Genomic DNA, 22637 nt, shown 5'->3' on the forward strand with positions numbered 1-22637 from the left:
CTGATGGTCCCTAATTGAATAGTCAATGCCTTTCCATTTTTCAGGCTTTATGATGTCTCCCTTCAGCTCTCTCATTTTCCAGCTGTATTTCTCACTAAAAGTCACTTAAGTGCACTTGCGCAATAAGATAAGCAACCTTGTTTCATCTAAAATACCAACCAGAGACTAATAAAGAGTGTAATTATTGTATTTGAATTTCAAGCTTCTACCTGTATGAAGTGAGGATTTGATTTTCCAAGACACTCAAAATGCACAAAGCACATCACAAGCCAAAAAGCCCTCTTGAGTTTGACTGGTGTAATATTGGTCTTGATTAGAACAAAGCTATTAATTTTCCAGAAGATTGGAAAAAATTGTAGCCATTTATCTGTGCAAAGAAACATCCTCTCAAGGCAATTATTAGCAAAAAAAGAAAAAACAAAACAAAAACTTTAAAAATACATAGATACTTAAATATTTTCACATCATTGGACTATTACTGTTTTGTTACACAGGTGATATATAGTACAATACAAACCAACATATCCTACAGATCACCATAAAAGCTCTCCCCCTTTATCCTCAGCACAGGCACAGGTACAGTCAGACTGCACACAGTCCACTATGGCTGTACTTTAACAGCCCAGTCCATTGCAGTGTGGTACCCAGTTACACCAGTTTCCAACCTGTTCACTCATCTCAGTTGCTGCCCGCTGTGTTTCCCCAAGTCTCTAGTATCTATGATTTTAGCACGATTCTCAAATTGGTTTTAATCTTTAATGTTTTTAAAAGAGCATCTATTTCATAGGATATATCCTCATTCAGCTACATTCAGTTGAGCCAAATGTCAACAAAGGTTTTCCTCAATATAAAGATCAAAATCACTCAGCAGTAAAAAAGTATTAATGGGTGTTGTGTCCATTTATATCACTGGAGTATTTGAGGTTTAACTCTTAAGCTTTAAGAGTCTTACTTTACTGTTATTATATCATATTTACCTCTTTCTCGTCTTACAGAGTTGAGTGTTAAGAAACTGAGTGACTGCCTCCAGTATCTTCATCTATTCAGAAAATTCACCATTTTTGGTAGGTTTTAGGAGCAAAGAAAAAGAATTTAATGAATAATTACTGTACTGTTTTAGACTTACTGCCTGTGCAGATCTGCAGAGGAGCTATGCAACACAACATTTAAGTCCCACGATAATTCCAAGGCAGTGAACCACCAGAAGGTCTCAACATATACACTCACTATTGTTCCACGTTGGTGAGCAGAGGTCCAAACGCTCCCGTTTCTTTGTGTACCCTTTTGCTTGTCCAGATTCATAACCCCTTCTGAAGAAATGGGAAAGGAGGAAAAGGAGCGGGTGGCAAAAGCAGCATGTTCAGTAGTCTTTTCTTTCTCAAAATTCTGCCCAAGGCTAGAAGATTAACTGAAACTAGAATTAATGACAAGAAGAATGAGGGGCACTTAACCACTTATTGAAAGAGCAATAACAAAATTCCCCTTCCCCCAAAGCTAAAAGACACTGAGAGCAGTGATGAGGAGTGACCTGGGTGACTGTCCCACCACTGAGTAATTAGTATATACATTTCTGGTATGGAAACATCACCAGTGTTGGCTACAGGAGCAGCTATTATTCCCAGCCCAGGAAATTCACAGCTTTTTGTTTCTTACTGCCTGTATAACAATGGTCTTATTGCATATATCCTTCCAGGCAATGCATTAGGCAAGAATGAATTCCACTTGGACCTCTTCCCAAATGTTATGAGACAGATAAGAAAATATTAAGAAAATAATCCTAACATTTTACACCAGTAACTGATTTTACTTCCACTTCAGAAGTCTACCGACACACAGGGAATCCTGCACACCAGGAAAAAACATTGGAAGATTAAAGTGACATTATCTTAAAATAAAAAGTTTGGGTAGGGAAATTTAAAGTGAGTTTGTCTTTATTAAAGACAAGAAGGGTAGGCGTGGAAATAATAATTTTAATTGCACTGTGCAATGGAATCATCCCAGGGAAAATGATACAGAAAGGGTAAGAGAATGAAAAAAAATAGGTCAATACTTTCATTGAAATACTATTTTTTTCACTCTGTGGGTTCTAACTCACATCAGAGACAGCCTGGCAGGCTCGTTGAAGGCAACAGGTACTGAAAACAACTTACAACCTGCAGAAACATGTCTCTAAGGGATATCTCCATTGCTGCTGGTGCCAAGCAAAAATACCAGAACTTTTAATTAAAACCAGAGATTTAAACAAAAGTAGCTTTATACTGATTCTCAGCGCCCTTATTCTTCTCACTCTTTACAGTAATCAGAGAGGGAAGGTCTGACGTCCTGTAAACTCCAGTCCTCATCCTCCCCTGGCAAGACCTCAGTTCCGAGATGTAAACTTCAATGCTGAGGTTCCCTTCAGAATCGTCACAGGAGCGTGTGCTGGTGTCCTCCAGTTTGACTCCATCCACATCGATGATCCTGTTCACAGGGAGCTCCGTACCGGGGTTCTCTCTCACACCAGGAGGATTAAAGGTTCTGCTGGCCTTTGCTTTGTGAGACGTTTGCTTACAAGAGTTCCCTGAAGTCTCTTGTGAATCTTTTTTCTTTCTGTGGTTTGCACCTAATGGGAGAATCAAAAACAAAAGACACAAAACAGAAGAGTTATGCATCTCCTGGGTTGTAGCAGTTTCCAGTATTGCAGCCTCCTCTGAGGCCCTAGTGGCAGAGAGCTGGGATATTCCCCTGCCCTGTACAGGAGACTTGATGTACCAAGCAGGTAACCAAACAGTAGATCTCAATGATACGTGTAAAACATTAATATGTGGTCTTAATTTAGCATTTTTCAGGGTTTTTAACAAGACTCGATTAAAAATAACTACTTACTATAAACTTGTACAGCTCTAAAACAAAACATCCCACCTCCAGCAAACCCAAAGGTGAAGGAGGAGAATACAGGGATCCACTGGGGCAGAATGGGAGATGTTCCTTGACTTGGACTGGCCTCCAACACCCGATCCCTGCTGAGATATTACTGTCACTTGGCTAGAGATTAATTCTTCTAGCATACTAAGAAACTATGATTTGAAGATGCAGTTCACTGTCCTGAACTGCAGCTGAGAAATTGTTGAAGATGGTGTATGAGACAAGAAGAAAGAACTTAATCTGCTGAAGGGCTTCAAACATTCAAGAAACACCTGAGTTATGTGTGATTTTTTTAACCTTGAAGCTTTTTGGTACAGCATTTGTAAACCCACAATTGTTAGGATTTGGGCCGGTTGTCTAGAACTACTCACACAAAGGCATTACTATCCCAAGTTAACCCTAAAGCCCTGAGCTCCCCAAAAGCTGGTTTTGCATTAGGCATGAGACTGCAAACTGCTGGGCAGATAAAGCTGTTCCGCCTTTTTCAACAGGCACCAAGAAGGGAAGGACAAAGAATGAGTTGATTTCATTATTCGCACCATGGTTATCAACATGATTTCTGTAATTGAGGTGCCCCCACCATAATGATATTAAAAGGAGCAACATCTGCAGGGAGCAAGAACTGCTTTTATTAGACCAACTGATAGGCAAGGAAAAAAGAAAACCTTTGGAAGGCACAAAGGCAAACCTCAGCAAGGGCTTCCATTCAACATTTAATCTCTTTTTTTCCGGGTATACCAGCTGGTCTTTTAAAAGACACCATCTTCTCCAACAGGCATTACCTAAACCATTTTTAAACCATTTGCCCCATTACATCCCAGTGCCTGACTAGCACATTTAGCCACTCAAATCCCATGAGACTTGTGTGGTTGAATTCCATGGCTGGCTTTGAAATCTTTTGTGTTTGTTCCAGAAAGTAATGTGTATGGTGTTTTTTGCAAGAAAAATAAATTTAAATGTATCACCATCATAATCAAGAACTTTTTGATATGGAGAAGGGGAAAAAGTAAATTAAAAGGACAAAAAAAGCTATTTCATACTGTTTCGTTCAAACCACTCCAGGGTCTTCCCAAAGGTTAAAGCTTTCTATTTAATGGAAGTCAGTTAAAATTCTAAGTAGTGCAATATTATTTTAGTGCTTTAGCTACAGGGCAGCCCCACATTAATAATGTGGATAATCCCCATCAGTAATGCCTGCCTTTTTTCACATCCAGAGGAATTAGATCAAACTCCAAACAAATCAGCTGAGCAATAGCAGAGGGAAGGCAGAAAGCTTTCTCAGCACTGTGAGCCCAGCACGACTCCAGCCCACTAAATTACAGCTAACATTTAATGCGACTGTATTACCCTTCATGTTTACATCTTCCTACTGCAGCCGAACATTGGCTTAATTTTAACTGCTGTTTGCATGGCTGTGGTGTAAAATGCTATTCTCCTATTCTAAAATGTTTATCTTAACGTGAATGTACTAAATTGCACTCTTGATCTTTTTAAGCTGCTATTTTATGCCCTTTGAGGAAGATCTCTAATTCTCCTTTCATGTTGGTTTAAAAGAGATACTAACTTCAAAAAAAAGCCATACTAATGATAAACCACACCAAATAGTTTGCATTGACAGAGCATGAGTCACCCAGTAGTCTTAGTATTGAGAATGCATCCTTCTACTAAATGTAATGTAAGGAAAGAAATTTGATGGTGGTATAAGGCCTTGAACTAAGCTGAAACTTTCCACAGTCAGAAGACACAACCTGCGTTAACTGGGTACAACAGGTGGAAGAGCTGGAAACTCCTGCTGAGGAACGCTATGGAAGGTACAGGTATTGCTGTATTTATTTGGCTGTTAAGTCTTTCTACAGCTCCATACAAGAAATGCCATGAAGTCTTGGAATTAAGGTGTCACTGAGTCACCACAACCAGGCTTGCAAATTGTCTAATGGGAACGAAGCAAAAATTAGGTCAACGTTAGCTCTTGGAAGAGGAATAAATCTGTACTATAGGAAGATTTTTCTATTAATGCCCTTTTCAGGAGCAATCCCACTGAAGCACCTAATAAATTACTACTAGAGGTAGGACAGTAACACAGAAGGTCTTATATAAAATACTGGTTCAAAAGAATATGGAATTACTAAAGGATAATACTGTGAAGATGATTCCTCTTTTCCTGGCAGGATAGAAATGATGTTGGCTCATCTACACCAAACAGGAAGATGATTTCAAGACTAGCACTACGCTGAAAATATATTTTAATGTGCTTTTTTTTTTTTCTCATTTTTTAAAACAAGCATCTATGAAGCACAAATAGGAGGGATTCGCAAAAGCAGCTTGTGTATAAAAGTATCCTGCAAGTCTTAAAACATATTTAAAACAGATTCAAGATTTGCATGTACTCAATTGAGCTTTATAATGAGGCTTAAATGATGCCTACAAAACTTCTCCACTCATCTCCTCCTCATATTCTCTTTTTGAGCAACAAATACCTCAGCAACTTTGTATGTGGGCACCGTCTATGGTGCAGAGAGCTTTCACAGATAGAATTTCTCTTCACTTACTCTTGCACTGAAGCGATGAAAACCTCCATGGGTATCTCTGTGATTGCTTTGCCTAAAGCACCTCAGGAATGCTGTTGCATTGTCCTGAATCTAAACTGTCAAATGTTCCAGCTCACGTGAGAAGGGAAAGGAAGCCAGAGCTCAGAGCAGCACTGGAACAGCACGCTCAGGCCTATTGGTGGCCATCGCCCCTACTGGTGGCCATCGCCCCTACTGGTGGCCTTCGCCCCCCTGCTGAGCATTCCACACAGCTCTAAGGGACTTTTCTCCTGCATCTGATCCCGTTAATACAGTCCAGCTGCTTTCAGGGTGGGATGGTGCGTGTCTTCTGCCACCTTTAACCTGGAGATCTGCTATTTTACAGCCTCGCAGCTAAATCACTGCTTACAAGACTGGATGCACCACCACTCTGTGTTTTTCCAAAGGTTCCCAATCCAGACAGCGTTTTGGCTGATCTCCTTTACCAACATTTCTCTCTTTCTCGTATTTTGATCTTGTGTATTATTTTCAAGCTCTCTGAATTTAATGTTATGATTATGGAAAAGTGTCTTTACAGAGTAAGACAAAAGGAATTTTTGTTCTTCTTTGTAAAATATTCCTCAAGCTCTAAGTAAAATCTAAGGGAGACATTGGAAGACGTTATCGCCCAAGTAGTTTAGGACCCAGGCAGCATGTGGCAAAATTCCAGACAGAGTTGAGGTCACCAAAAATCTAGAGATTTCAGGAACGGCATTAACTGTCAAATGTAGATGACAGGATCAAATAACCATAACTCTAATGCAGATGCTGGGGATTTAAAGGTCCCCTCACATCTTGCAATGCTTTTGTTTCTATACCATAACTATTAGATTAATCTATTTCCAATGTGCCAAGTTTTAGTCAAGATTCACTTCTTAAAGCACAATTTCGATCTGATCTGAAATTCAGCACCTACATGTTCAAGTGATCAATACATGCTATAGTTCCATTAACACTGTACTTATCTTTTTTCTTTTAGTCCTTTTTTTTCTTTAATAAAAGCAAACAGATGTTTTTTTAAGTTTCACTGTAAGATGAGTTCTGTTCTCGAAAATCCATACCTAGTGGAGTTCAGATATGACAGAAAGTTAAATTCTATTCCATAATTTTCCCAACACCATCTTCGTATAGACAGCCACCTCTTCCATGTAGTTTCAGTGTTTCCCTTAGCATTCTGGCTTTGCTAGAATCTTACTGCTCTTGTCAAAACCATGTACTGTATAGATGGTTCTTGGTTGAACTAAAAGGTCACAAGGATGCTCTGATTTCTACACCATCATTCCCTGGCACTCAACTTCCAATGTCAGAGAGCATCATTTTCCATTAAAAATGAGCCCCAGTTTAATGATTTTGTGGACGTACAGCAGATAAAAATCTGTTTGAATTATTTCATATTATAACTCATGTGAAATCACCTAAATTTTCCCTAACAATTGGAATTGGTTATTTACTGGCATATACCACCTCCAAGTGCAACCAGTCACTTCCCGTGCCCAAATTCATCGATCCTGGTGTGTTCTTTAATGCAGGAGATGGGGCAGATCCTGCTCTCAGCTCTGACTCCATACTACAACCTGTCCTAAGGTGATGACGTGTGGCTGAGAGAACACTCTTCTACATGAGACGATAGAACAGGAGCTCTGCTGTGGTCACTTCTGCAGCGGGTGTTTCCTTCAATGTCCTAGAAATATTTCAGAGCTAGTAACCCTTTTCCTGTAATCTGGCAGTTTCACTCTGGGAAAGACACTTCGCTCTTCTTATCCTAAACTCTCAAGAAATGGTATTTGAAAATTTGAGGCTTCCCAGATGTGAATTCTTTTAGGTGGTGGATAAATGACATCCACACTGGCTGATGTACTGTTAGTACTGTAAGCATTTTTTTTTCCCAAGTTTGTAAAGTGATTTATGCTTCCAAAGAGAGGAAGATACGTTACATATACATACAAGTTTCCTTCCTTTTATCTCGTAACTTATACAACACCAAGGAGAAAGAGGATTTAATAAAAGGTTCCTACCTACAGTTTATGCTAAATCTTTGCAAAGGAAATTTGACTTCATATGCTGTGTTTCCCTTCCATGATGAAACACCAACCGCAGCATATGCTCAGTGCCTTGAAATCTGACCCAGTAACCATGTGGGCATCAAGCTAGGAAATGGCTTATTCTACAAAGCAGCAATACTCTGCATTACCAATCTATTTACTTTTGCCCTGGGAATTTCTGGAATACATTTGCAGTGTTAAGCTTAGAAAGACAGGGCTGATGGTAACTCTCATTGCACTCATCTCAGAAGCATTTGCAAGAAGAATAATGCACAAAGTATTATTTAGAAAGATAATTTCTGTATATTCCATAGAAGAGTGAGCTGGTATGACTACTACTGCTCACCATGGCATGTGTAATCAAAAATGGAAGCACTGCAAGCTGTTTTTCTTGGGGACAGTGACCTTTCATAGACAGGGCTACAACAGCTGCTGAAGGGACCTGCACACAACGTCACTTAGATTGCTTAGATTTTGTTTCTACGGTGCTAAAATTGAAATAATTGTTGGTTGAACACTTTCCAAGCAATAGGTGTGACAAAACACCTCTGCGATAGTCTACAAATATTCACCCTCAGTCTGATCTGCCAGCATTTATTGTTGATATTGCGTTTGCTTTTCCATCACTATCAGCAGGTTTCATTATTGCGGAGACTAATCTGCTGGGAAATAGTGGATTGAATTACTTGAATCAGTATTAATTTGATCTGCTATTCATCATGTTGTTTTTCAATTAAAAAACTCTAAAATGTGGTTTAGCAGAGCTACCGGTTGTATTTCAACTAATAATTCAACTAATTCATTGCCCAAATATAAGTCATGTGTTTGAATACATCTGGATTTAGCCTGTGTGCCTTTGGTTCAAAGAGCACTTGTAATTTTTCTAACATTTTATCTGGTCATTGATAAAATTTGTAATTCTCTCTAAAATCCGTATCTTGCTGTTCGATTGAAATACGCTTATATTTCAAATAATTATCCCTCAAGGCCTTCCTTGCTTCCTGCTTGTCTCCTCTTCACATAACGCTCCTCCTTTGTTTATTATTGATCTCAGCCATGTACTACATGTAATTCTCCCATTTAATCATCCTCTGATTGAAAGAGGATTAAGATTCGGGCTTTAGTATTACTGGATCCCCACGAGTACTTCTTTATATTGATCCAGAATCCAATTATCTTCTACAACATTACACAGACACAGCAAGGATATAACTAACTGCAGGACAACAGCCTTCATAAAAAATAATGATTTACATTATTTTTACATCTTTAGTCATAATCTCTTCCTTTTCTTAAATTGCAATTTCAATTATGCTTTCACTTGCATGGCTATCTTGATTTACATAGGAAACACCACTAGATTTTCTCTAAAATTTGCCATGTGAATTAAGGGATTATGGAAAATATTAATTATGTAAAATATTATCTAACTTACTACAAATGTAAAGGTTTATTTTGAATTTTTGAAGATACAGTCATTGTTTTTAATCTCCTTAAGTATCACAGAGTTTCCTGCGCTTGGAATGTATTGCCCTTATAAGTGAAAAGTTTAGGAGCCAAGAAGTGAGAGTGGCTGATTCAGCCTGGTCCCTGTCCCTTGGTTGCACCCACCGTGCCGCGTCCTCTCTGCGAATCACAAGAAAGAGCTGTTGGGATATTTTTTTCTTTCTTTTTTTGTCTTTGGGAACAATACCCAGCCCCAGGCTCCGAGTCCACCCTGCATTTTATTCCTGCATCATTTATCTTTCAAAGCAACCCCAATCCTAGCACTGGTACTAACTACGCCATTTCTGAAAGAATTCTTTCCAATAAGAAAGGAAGCGAGTTTATTTTGAGGATACAATTGCCCATCTATTTCAGAAACAAAGCAGGATCTTCAGAACAAATGAAGTCTAAATTCACCCTGTATCTCCCAAAGCCTTATTATTAAACTATAATTCCAGAGAGTTCACCATGCTTTTATTTTCCCTAGCTGGCTCTCTGCCTTAACCAATGACATTGCCCACCTACTAAAAGAGAGTTTTGAATAAGCCCTTTATTCGACTGAATTGCTGCATCCAGTCTATGCATCTAGTCAAAAAAATTCCTTCTTATTTGGTAGACAATAATTCCATCAACCGCAACTGTCATTTCATTTTGTGAATATTTCTTATGCTAAATGGAAAAAACATTAAAAGAAGTGGGTTTGTTTGTTTTTATATAACACGGCCTCTGCACTGATATTCACAGGGCTTGGGGGGAACCACAGGTTTGAAAGTTGCCTCTCCCCAGCTCGTTTTCGCCTGGGTAAGGAATGTGCCCAACCCCCTGGGAAAAACTGGGCAACATGCAAAGTACCTGGACTACACCATACAATTAAAAATAAAATAAAACCTATCAAGGCTAAATCAGTATTTTAACACTCTCAAAAACGAATGTATCACTTCAAGCCAGTTACACCACACAACGAATTATTCCTTCCACGGATGAGTTACGGCCACCAGTCTCAGAACTTTTCAGGTTCCACAAACCCCCAGTTTTTAGAGTGGGAAATTCGCCAGCACTGGCAAGCTCGTTCAAAAATAAAGACATTTTCTTCTTGATGAGTAGCACAACTAGAATCAGTAATGATTCTGGTGTTGCAAACTGATTTGATACTTACATCCTAGCCAAAAATTATAATACTAGAGTAGAAACACGTTTCACTTATTTAAGAAAATTAAGAACTGTGTTTGAAAAATTGTTCTCAAAATCTCGGAGTGATGCAAAACTCATTTTGCTGTTTGCCATCAATTCATAACTTGCTTTCTAGATCCTCAAATGAAAAAACCCACCAACATCTAGAGTTACCTGTTCCAGGGGTGGATATTGGGCTGGCTTTGCTACATCAGTTGGAGAGTTGCCCCCCTCAGAACATGGGGGACAATGTGATCCCCAAAGCCCTTTTCCCAACATATATCAACTCAGCGTATAAAAGCCCAATGCACAGTGTAAGCCATATGTGTTATTTACCTCTACACCAATTGGAAACCGAGATTACAGACCACTTTAAATTATGTAGTCATTATTTTTCTTTTTATCCCAACATTTTAATTCAATAAACCAATCGGAAATGAATTTTCCATTGTTAGGAGATTATTAATGGAGAACCATTAAAGCACTTAAAAAAGCAACCATTATTAATGACTTAGTCCTTTGAAATATCAATTATTGACTGGAGATAGATAGTCTCCAGCAGTTTTTATCATAATTCCTGTACATCATTGGACAGTCTTTCCATGCAAACTCCACAAAATCATGAAAATAGAAGAGTTTTGTTCCAGCCCGCACTTTTTCCATAAAATCACTGTTCTTTTCTAGAATCCAGTTCCCATAAAACAGTATTGCACTGTGAGAGGAGTGTAGAATAGTGCATGCAATAACATTGTAGAAAAAGGTGTTTTATATCTTTCTTTTAGATTTCTTTTATTCCTTGAAAAAGAAGATAAAATCTGCTTTGTCACAAAGCGAAGAGGAACTAAGAGTTTAGTTTTGCAAAATCATTTTGTTTCATTACTTCAAGGTCTCTCGTAGGTGACTATGACAGAAAAATAAACCACAATCACCAGTGAAAGCAGGATAGACCGGTTGGAATATGTGAAAATTGTTTTAAAAAATAAAATTATTAAATATGTAGGATATTAGTTATTTGTTGTGGAAAAGTCTGAATAATTTTAAAAGGGGAACTGTTACAGGGCTTTCGAATGCTTTATTTCTTTCATGGAAGCCCACGGCTACGTGGGAACACAGTGACCTTTGGAAAAATGACATTTTCAGTCCCCGGAACATAAGAGGCCCAGGTAACAGCCCCACAAGCCTCTCTGCAGGGTTGAGTTTCTAATGAGGCTTCCCAGTGCTGTTAGGTTGGACCCATCTCCAGAAACGGAAAGAGTAGAGTGGTCTCCAACACCCATCTCAACCCTTCATTTCTCACCCAAGACAAACCAAAAAGGTTGTTATATTGGTTACTCCACATCAAATGAACTGAGGTCACCAGCTCATTTCTTAAAGACCAGGGAAGAATTGCTTTAGTTTAAAACAAGAAGGAAAGTAACGAATATGAAGTTTAGCCCGAGAACCCAAAGACAGAAGAGATTCTCCTTTCAGGAGTTCCTGTTACGACTCATTTCAAAGCCACCTCCTGCCTTATCTGCCTTCTGGGGCACATGTCCATGTTATGGATGTCACATGTGACCCATCAGCATCTCAAGACAGCGTTTGACCTTTGATATCTACATTATTAACAAATATAACGTTTTTCAACTTTGTCTTGAGGTAATTGCTAGTTCATATCTATTAATCTGTTTGTTATCAGAAGAGAATTTCAATCAGAATTCTTAATCCAGGACTGAAAGAACTGTTTTTAAATAATGAAGAAAACCAAAGCTTAAAACCAGTTTGCGTAACTAGATCTAGAATTTATTACTCCTGAGAGAACAAAGATACAAAATACATGTGAAAACTACACAAAGATTTCTACAAAGTAAAAAGTAGAAAGTGGGAAAAGGGAAAGCTACAGTTCAGTGGTTACACAGAAATGTATGGCATGCATTAAAATATTGTCAATTCATGAAGGTTTTTTTAAGTGCAAATGGTTTTTTTTAACAGTTCTCACTGAAAAAATATGCAAATTGATACCTACGTTGTACACGTTTCATATCATCAGAAAGACACCAACACAAATCTATGCATATACACATCAATAAGTCTGAAGTACATTTTGTGGTTCTGTTATTTGTAGGCACTGGTTACAAGTTTGTTCAATACTCAGTTCCAGAAATTAAGTGGTAGCACTTATAGAACATTTCTCAAATACTACTAATAAAGGAATGTGGTTTTAAAATACCAAGAGGAGGAAATCATTTGCATTGCCATTGATAAGCATCCAACAACCAAAGTATTATTTACAAATCATCAACCATACAGATAAAGAACAGTATCAAATACTCTGTGTAAAAAGATAAATAATTAAAATGTATATTCCCACATCACAAAGAAATGTGATCATACAAATTATGGCACCATATGTTCGTGAAACATCAAAAATAAATGTAGCACATAGATACCTCTCCTTATATTTTACATTAAAATGTACAGTACAATGACTGTAAAATGTCAATGTCCCAACACCCACTGTCTTCAAACTCTTTTGTTCCTGGTAATAGCAATTATTATCATTAGAGTCCGTGTTCATAAAGAAATTCCGTATTTCAGCCTTGGGCTAATATTGCTCTGTGATATTGCTAGACCATGAAACTTACATCCTAAAAAAAGTTACATATTTTCTTTAAAATTATCTAATAGAAAGAGCTATTTCACATGTAAATATTCTGGGAGAAAGTGTGATAGATGCAATCTGTTTCTCTGTGTAGCAAAGTATGGGTTAAAAAAACGGTAACATTTTTATTTTTAGTCACAGGTATCTGATTTATTAGAGAAATATTTTTTTAAATTAAGGTTTATCCATTTCAAATTTTAATCCTAAACAGTACTGCAATTTTCAACACATAATTAGGGTTCTTGCTAAAGCACTTAGACTTCCAAACCCTAATCATGTGTCTCATTATGACAAACAGATTATGTCTCATTATGACACAGAAAATCTGGAACGCAACAGTGCTATGCAGCTCAAAATGCTGATATCCTGTTTTGTACTCCTAGGGTAAAGAATGAGATAATTAGAGCATATGGATGTATTTTAAATGTTTGTCTGCATGTGTCCATTTTTGGCCACATGCCAAATGCTAACAAAAGCACATTGTTAAAGGCAACCAGAAATATTACAGTTAGGCTAAGGCAATGGATATATTTATTCTTTTTTCCTTTTGTAAAAAAATTAAGGTGCAGAGAGAATTTTCTTTCACGTTTTAATGGGTGCCAAATACTGATTAACAGTGCCAAGGAAAAGTAGGTTTACATAAAAGGAAAGACTATTAAAATCTAGAAATACCTGAATTGGATCTTTGATATCCAGATTTTTCCTGATTACCTGCAAAAGGAGTTGGGGGTGGATAGTTGGCTTCTGGGAGTTTACTGGTGTCTGACGGTGGTGTCGGTGGTGGCGGTGGAAGCAAAGTGCTGTTAGGGCTACTAATATCTCCTTCAGCCACGAGAGTCAAGTCTGCCACGTTCTCATCATCTACCATCTGTATACTTTCAGCTTGTAATTCTCTCGACTGCCTTTTCCATATTGTCGCGTTGTTCTCCTGTGCATGCGGAATTGGAGACAACGCGGTATTAAAAGGAACACTGAAAGTCTTCTGACTGTGGAGTGCTGTCAAAGCGGATTTATGTTTATTTTCTGAGTAACCCATTTTCTTAACTGAGTTTTCATTAAAGTTTTGTATGGGCTCCTGTTTTCCACTCGGTGACGTACATCCGTCCTTGCCGTCATTTTTGGAAACTCGCCTGTTGAGGCCTTTAGGGCCTGCGGGTGTAGATGAGGATGGTTCTGGTCCAGTGGGCGGCAAACGAAGAAAGTCAGGAAGAATAAGGTCTTCTTTCCTTAGCAGTCCACGTTGGTCATCTGCTCTGTTACTTTGAGCTTTGGATATGAGTTCAAAAAATTCTATTGGGGAAAAACCCAAAAATTGACAAGTTTTTGTCAGAAAGTGCAATGTCATTAAAATGTAAATTTTCAGCACATTTATTTTCCATGAAGATCTTCAATTCTTTCAATGCTGCCTTGAAATAAGATCCCATGTTAATTAGGAACTTTTTCAATTGCAGCAACGTTCACTAGCATCTCTATAATTAAGACCATCAGGATTGCTATTGTTAAGAGTTTTGCAGTTTAGAACAGCTGCAATTCACTGAGCCTTGAACACATCTTCTATTTTATGCGGTTAATAAATCTGTACACAGAGGATTTTTAAATTCTTTATACAAAGCAAGGCTCTGGTCTTATTGACAATGGGTGCACATTTTTATATTCTGGATAGTTTCTATCCATCTTAACTCAAAAATAGCCACGCCATTTGAAAGTTCAAAGATTCAAAATGAAGTTGTAAACTTCCTCGTTATATTGAATTTCTCTCAGTTTAATAATACTTTATCACAGTTTAAATTCAATTCACGGTGTAGTTCTAACCCACAATGTTATCATCACAGGGCACGATCAGATGTTGATTTAAGTAACCCCATTTTATTTTGTGTGGCAATGAGTCATTAGCACGTAGGGAGTCAATGACCATCAAAAGGGCCATTACTAAAAGCAACGGGGCAGCTTTTTTTATGGAGTTCTTAACACAATTGGAAGCGATTTTCTGATCATGTCCTTAATGATGACCAATGGTTTAATATATTTTCTATATAAATAATAATCAGAGTAAATCACCACTGTTCTAGAAAGTCTCAAAACTTGGCAACAAGAAACTTATCAATCACAAGCCAAGAATTATACGACTCCTCAAAAACGAAGCATCGCAACAATAAACAAATTCTTCGGTACAAAACATACAAAAATACATAACTCTTAATATAGGGTCTCTGCATGTCCTAAGTTTTCACAAAGAGAGCATTGAAACTACGGAATATTCAAGATGCTTAAAAACGCCATCTCCAACAGATGAATTAAAATCAATAGCTTCAATCCAGCTTATAAATACTATTTGAAGCGAAAGCCATTACAAAATAAAGCACAAAGTGTTAGTTTTAACTAAGCATAGTATGAAGTCATACACTTGAGCTTGTATGACCTTATTCCTAATCCTCTATTCATATTTGGCATTCATATGTATTATTAAAAATTGCTTTTTAACATGCTTTGTCAAATGCCATAAAATCTGAATGTAGCCAAGATGGAAGCTTCAAAACGCTTCTTATTGCCAAAGTTTTGCAAAATGGCGGTAATGCATATTAAAACATGCAACATTTCTAATATGTATCATACAAAAATGTTCCTTTCTGAAATTTCAAACTTCATAGAACAGTTGTTTGTTTTTTTTCATTAAAAACAGTCTGCAACATTTGGCACGTATTTTCCAAACTTGGACAAATTTCACAAAATTCAAAATAAAATAAAATGTGAAAGCCTCGAATTCTGAAGTTTTCAAATTATGTTAATGTTTTACTCAGCCCTAGGAAGAAAAATGAAAATATTAAAATATGGAAAACAAGTTAACAAAACAGCAACAGAAAATAATTTAAAATGCACTAATATTTTTGTAATTAAACTTATCTTAACAAACATCTATTTTGCAATAAAAGTTTTAGTCTCAGCACTTTTTTCCATTCAGGTCAGTGGACATTTAGTCACAGACGAACATTCATTTGCTGTATGACTGTGCATAACCAGGTTTTGGATATGCATATTAGGTCACATTAGCCATAAATTTTGATCTGTGGGTAAAATATGTCCCTCTGATTTTTTTCTACTTGGGCAAATAGGAAGGAACGTGTAGGGCCAAGAGGAGAGGTAATTGCTTCAGTTAATGCCCCAGGGCAGGGGGTGGTATGTTAAGATTTCTCCAGCACTTTTATTCCTCTTTCTCACCCAGACATCTTTCTATATGAAAGCCATTTTTCCAATGAGTTCTTTTACAATGATATCACTAAAATGATTTAGTTAAAGGTAAAAATAGAACTCAGAACACAGAAGATTAACAATAATCTCTTTGCTTATTTCTACTTGTAACCACCCTTTTAGAGCGGTTGCTCAGTGTAAACTGAGTTTTTCCTCTCGCCCACCACGGCTCCTCCACACATCAGACAGTTCTGTCCTGTTACAGACTTTAGCGCAAAATCTTCAAAACTTCTTACCTGAGCACGTTAGGGTCTGCAAAGGCCTGTTGGTGAGTTAAAGAAAGGCAAGCTTCTACACGGCTTGCAAAGGGTATCAAATGGGATACGGAACCGCAATTGAGTAACTATTTTCTTTGTATTTTATCAGGAATGAGGTACTTTCACTTTTGAAAGTCTTGCCTGGCACCTATGTCTGTCTTTAGGTATTCTTAAAATTCTACCTTCACCTTCAAAAACTTTACAATTCAAACACAGCATCAAACAAAAATGTAAGGAGCATGATTATGAATTTCACAATGGAATATTAAACACACGGTACCTTTTTCTACACAAAAACAAATTTCTAATTTTGCTAAGTCTACTTATATTAATAAACTAGAAAGTTCACATACCCTCTGCTTCATCCAAATTTATTTTCTGACATTTTTTTTTCCCAATCTTTGCAATAGAGTCTTCTCTCTTTGACAGCCGGACTTCCCTAGCATTTTTTCCATTTTCGCCTTTCATTTTGATAGAATTAGACTTTCCTAGAGTTCTTCCCTCTCCCTGCATTAGAAGGAAAGTTAAGGTACTACTTACATTTAGGCTATACCGTTGTGTACATAATATAGTCTAAGTGAATGAAAAAGTTACTTCTTTAAAAAAAACATTTCTCTAACACCGCCGAAACAGATGTTTTAGTTTAATTTTGATTATTGCTAAGAACGTTTGCCATAGTACTTCCCCAAAATGTATAAATAAATATGATTTGTTTACTCTGAAGAATTCACGTTACCCTGAAATTCAGAGCCCCTTTCTGTAATTCAAGCATTTTCAAATATAGATAAACCACTGAGACACGAAACAACAAACACGACACAGTGAAAGAGATATTTGATTCATCATTAAGACAAAGTTCTCACAGACAAATGCAGTTGATAGTGGAAAAACATCAGATGAATTACAGCTCTGCTCAACCTAGTTACATCATTCGGCTAATTCAAAACCATAGATAAATAAAGTTTTTAGTATAGGATTCCAGAAGGAAACAAAATATGATCTAGGGGACAAAAATCATGGCAGATCTACTTACAGTAGATACTTGATTTCTTGATGTAGTTACAGTTGCACTCTGTTTTACTGATGCACCTTTTTGTTTATCTGTGAACGCTGAACATAAACATACCTTCTATAACTCCGAATTTATCATTTCCCAAAGAAGCAATACTTAAGTGACAATGATGAACACAACAGATTTCTTTGCTATAAAATTTCCCAGATGTACTCAGAGAACAGTGAACAGTTGATATCCCTGCTACTTTTCAGTCAAAACCTACCAGAATCTCTCTCATCTCCACTTTTCCCTAATATTGGCAATGCTTTTAAAGTTTAAAGATGCTGACGTTCCACTTGGGTTCTCCTAAATTTTCAATTAAGATCAAAGAGCTTTTAAAATCTCAGCTAATAATTCATTTTATAATTTTCAAATTTAGAATTTAAATGAGGAAAAAAAACCAATCAGCAGAAAAGACCATTGAAAGGTCATGTTGAATCTTTTCCAACCTGCTTTGTGCATCAGTTGTTTTCTAGACATTGCCACATACTTCTGGTCTACTTCTAAGTAACTAAATGGCCCCTTCAATTTACATCGGCCTACAGCAAATATACTAACGGAAGCCTGAGCTGCAAACACAGAATCATGGTCATTTTTCACTGGTCTATTGTCACAGAATCAGCCTAATGATAGAATGATCCCCTATGACTTCAGCTTTTATAGCAGCTGTCAGCACACAGGATTGCAGTTTTAATTGTAATCCTTAAACTAATTATCTGTGAGAGTATTTAGATTTACATCTTTTTTTTTTTTTTTCAAAAGAATTGGTTCTGTTTTCTAGAGAAAACGACAAATCTGATTCTCCTCAATAAATAGCTCCATCCTTATTTTCCTAGCTCTTCCTCAAAAAGGATCTCTGTTCAAAGTCTGTTTAATTTAACTGCATCTAATTTCATTTTTACAACTAAGCGTTCTCTATCTATAAAAAGGTCTCCTAATGAAACTGAACTCTCAAAGCTGCTTGTATTAATCTAGTATGTTAAATGTGCCAGAAGATTGTCAACTCTTCAGTTGATCAACTTCTATTTTTCAAGTTATTTTGTCCAGGGAAATCAAAATTTACATCCTTTTTTAGTATTATCTCCAGAAATCATCACTTAAAACTGGAGAGGTAGGCTCTGCTACTTTCTCATGTTAAAGAAGGGGGTTGTTACAGCCGCTGCACAAGCTGCATCTGCTTTACTTACACAGAATGTTTCTTTTGAATTAATTGCCAAATTCACAGAAGTTATTTGCCATTTTAATCTCATTATTATTACTGGGCACTGTGTCGCTAAACGCATATGTGGATCTATGGCTGAGAGCAAGGAAAATGTTCCAGTATTACTAGTGCAAAATTTCTTACAGCAACAGTAAAGTACTTGGTATCAACAGATCAATTTAATCTTCAATCTTTAGAAACTGCACTCCTCTTTAGTTAAAAGAATACTACTGTATGTGACAAATCTAATCACGTTATTTCACCTTCACATCAAAAGCAGTAACCAAAGTCAGGTTTTATGAAACTGATTTGGTATCATAAATAAAAGCTTTTTTGCCAACTTACCTCTACCCTTCGTAGGCTCTTTTTCATCTAGAACAACCCGCTGACCATCCAGATTAGATATAGGGACACCAAGATCAAGTGGTTCCTGCTCACCGTTCTAAAGTCGGAGCACAGTTTGTATATAATAGAGAAAAAGCTGTTTTCAGAACAAATTTATGCTGTCTGACAATTTTTGAAAGAAAACAAGCAAAGCATTTTTATGTCTCAGTGTAGCCTCAACATATATTTTCTTCTACCATTCTAAATATGTTTATTCCATTTGTGTAAAACTACCTTAATTACAATGAGTGAAACCTATTTAGATGAGGAGAATGGTATTCAGGGAAAAGAAGACACAAGGAGAAAGAAATAATCCCATTCCCAAGCATGCATGAATACTCTGGCACCATTAGCATGTATGTTCAGCAAATCATATTTTTCAGATGAAGTCTGACTTTATTTTATATCCTAGATCTGTTGTACCTCGTTAATCTTGTAGTTTTATTAAATGAAATTATCTTTATACCAACATGTTTTTTAATTGTTTAAAAAATTTGGACTGGTTCAGCCAAGACAGTATACATTCTAGAAATACCAGAAAAGTAACCGATATTCCATCATAATAGAGTAGAGAAGATGCTAGTCCAAGGTTTAGGAGCAAAGAAGTTGAATCGGTCTCTTTCCTCAGAAATTTTCTGCGAGGGGATTTGAGGCAACTTTTATGATTCTGAGGATACTGGAACAACAGCTTTAAGTAATTCCAATCAACTTTCCCTGGCTAACAGTAGGAAAAGTTGAGCTCTGCAAGAAGCTAAATTCAGGCTCTATTATTTAGGTTGCTGGAATTATGCTGAAGGAGAATATAAAACAGAAGCAGACTAAAGCTTTGAGGTAGTTACTATTAAGCATAATGGTTATGACTACTACATATTTTCATCTCAGCATGTAGTTATAAATACAGATTTTAATGCTTAATTATAAGGATAGGTATAATTTCAGGGACTATCATTTGATCTTGTCCAGACAAAAAATATTGCAGCTTGAATTACATCAAAAGATACTTACTAGTCTTGCCACAAGTTCATTAAGATTTAAACCGTACTTTGCAACCACAGGCCTTAAGACCTCTGTCACTGGTTTGGTGGGTTTAGCCTTCAGACCAACTGATCGATTGATTGGAACAAGATCCAGTCTGAAACATAACAATTGTAACATAAAGTATGAAATATTCCAATTAACAAAATGTACAAAATATATAAAATCCAATCTACTGCAAAGTTATACTAGTTTACAGCTAGTGGTCCTGAAACTTCACTCGCACAAATTTATCCTAAACTGAAGGTATAAAACTTCCACTGTTTCTCTCGCCAGAGCTGAGTGAAGATGTGAGCCAAGCTAATTGCACCTAATCCTCCAACCAACTAGATAGATTCCATACCACCTTCATCTTTATGGTGGCATTGCTTTGACCATTCTGGTCCAGGAGCGCTTCCAAAGTGACTCCATGCCTGTATGGCCGTGGATGCAAGGAAAATATTTCTCCCCAGTTCCAGAAGAGAGACTCACAGTGAGTCTTGAGACTCACAATTGCTTGAGATGGGCTTGGGCAGGAATTTTTATTTTTAAGCATAGGAACAAATACACTGGAATTCCAGATGATGCTACAAAAAAAGAGCAATTCAGTTGGAATTGAAAGGATAAAGACAACTCTCTTCAGAGTCTACTAAGCAACTTTGTTTCCTTCTGTCAAAACAGCAAAAAAATAATGAAATAAGAAATATTTTTTTAAAACCCAAACAACTATTCCATTTATGTCTATTTACCTGCACAGAACTGTGTCTAGGTTGGTTGGTTGGTTGGTTGTGGTGGTTTTTTTTTTTAAAAGCTCTTCACCTGTGCCCTGATTCCTCTGTAACAGCCACATTTGACTACAATGGTACTATAGTATGAAAATAAGGGCAGGCTTATTGCTAACAAAACTATCAGAAGAAATAAAAATTATTAGTGATTTTGTCAGTCATGATTAAATGTAAACCCCATTTTGTCCTCTCACACAAATTACTTAAATACAAGATGTATAGTCTTATTGACTTCTCCCTTTCACAAGAATCCTGAATAACTGAAACTTGGACTTTCATATTTTCTTAGAAGGTAACAGCTATTAAATAGAAATTATCAGTTTTAATCATTAACTGGTAATCAACACAGAAGTGGCAGACATTCAGGTAACGAAATACATCCACATAGTCTTTGTCTTATGTTTGAAAATAATCAAAATATTTGAATATTTTTGCTTACACAGTGTCTACCCACAGAAGGGATTAAAGTAGAACACTTCTACATTCTAATTAACACACAAGTAACATATGGTACTGCCTACTTACATTTCCTTTTTAATTTGGAAACTCAACAAACTCACACCTAATAAAAGACTGCTCAATCTCAATTTTGAGATTGAATATGCTGTACCATATTCATTAATTTGAAGTACTCAAATAGAAACTAGCCCTACTTCCTAAAGAAAATTAATATAAAGCCAAAATGAAGAATGCCTGACAAATTTTATTCACTTCAAAAGCTGTCCTGGTTTTGTTAAAAAACAAGTTTCTCTTTTAGTGAATTTGCCTGTCGGCTAAAGCTTCATATTAGCTGCATTTTCCTGGAGAATCAGATACACGTTTTCGTAAACATAGCAATGGAATGCGAAGTTATTGATAAGGACAGATTCACATCTCGCGAGAGGGGCAACAAGAAACAGGTGACCAAGAAACTGACCAACTGTGTATAACATTCCATGCATGTGAATACTTCATATGAAAGTGGGAGATCACAAGGATCTCGGCCCTTTTTTCGTTCCTTTTCCTTATGGCCGGCATTAGGAGAGGACCTTGGTAGTCGTCCCTGCGAACTGAGGCCTAGTGACAGACTGAATCCAGCTCCGGTTGGCTGCAGAGTCCAACCCAGGACTTCGGGTTCCAGCTCTGCAGCTGCTGGGACTTTCAAGATTGGTTTTGTATATTTTGTATTATTTTCTCTATTCTTATTAGTAGCATTAGTAAAACATTTTTAATTTTTCCAGCTCTTCTCTCTCTATCCTTCTTTCCCTCCTGATTGCCTGTCTGCAGTGGGAAGGGGGGAAAGGGAGGGGAAAAAAGGGGAAGGTGGCTGGGGGGGAGGGGAGGTTAACAATACACCTGCCAGGGTTTGATTGTCACCCTGCAATCAAAACCCGCGACAAAAGCATAACTCAATAATGTAACACAAACACATTCTACTTCATTACTTTTTCCTGCAATAACTATTTCAAGAGTTTTCATAGTGCAACTTTGGATTTTTAGAATTTAGGAACAATAAAATATTTTCTGGCGTTTTGAAAAAAATAGAAATAGATTATTTTGAAAAAAACTGTATACTATAAAACAATATTACATAATATTAAATACATTATGTATTGAATTATATTATAACCACATTAATAATAATATTAAAACACTGACTTGTTTAAGATTCAAGATTAAAAATCTATATGCAGGTGAATTTATATTTATACAATTGATTATACATCTATATGCAGATGAATTTATATTTATACAACTGATGAATTTATATTTATACAATTCATAGTCTTACTGTAATCTGCCAGTTAGGCACATAATTACAAATGTAACTGTATGGGAACCTGTATTCAATAAAAATATCCATTTATTCTTAAAAGCTTATTTTTTTTATTGTTGCATTTAGGATTG

The 22637-nt window shown here is 36.7% G+C and overlaps 2 protein-coding genes across 7 annotated transcripts in view; both read right to left on the reverse strand.

The window, feature by feature from the left end:
* The window catches only part of HGFAC (HGF activator), a 58262-nt gene extending 56995 nt beyond the window's left edge, over nt 1-1267 (reverse strand). The window contains exon 1 of the mRNA XM_082050711.1: nt 1228-1267. The gene's annotated coding sequence lies outside the window, so the exon portion shown is untranslated. The remainder of the gene's footprint in view (nt 1-1227) is intronic.
* RGS12 (regulator of G protein signaling 12) overlaps nt 1256-22637 on the reverse strand; it is an 89816-nt gene continuing 68434 nt past the window's right edge. For 2 of the 6 annotated variants that reach the window (XM_082050706.1, XM_082050707.1), the window contains exons 13-18: nt 19957-20083; nt 18913-19009; nt 17346-17422; nt 16666-16819; nt 13482-14099; nt 2028-2602 (exon numbers count right to left, since the gene is read on the reverse strand). In XM_082050706.1, the coding sequence (XP_081906832.1) occupies nt 2238-2602; nt 13482-14099; nt 16666-16819; nt 17346-17422; nt 18913-19009; nt 19957-20083 (1438 nt within the window). In that variant the 3' untranslated portion in view covers nt 2028-2237. Of the gene's footprint in view, nt 1415-2027; nt 2603-13481; nt 14100-14158; nt 15610-16665; nt 16820-17345; nt 17423-18912; nt 19010-19956; nt 20084-22637 lie in introns of those variants that run through there. The other 4 variants (XM_082050709.1, XM_082050708.1, XM_082050705.1 and 1 more) reach the window with 4 other exon arrangements.

This window comes from Streptopelia decaocto (assembly GCF_964273445.1).
Source record: "Streptopelia decaocto genome assembly, chromosome: 4".
NCBI lineage: Eukaryota > Metazoa > Chordata > Aves > Columbiformes > Columbidae > Streptopelia > Streptopelia decaocto.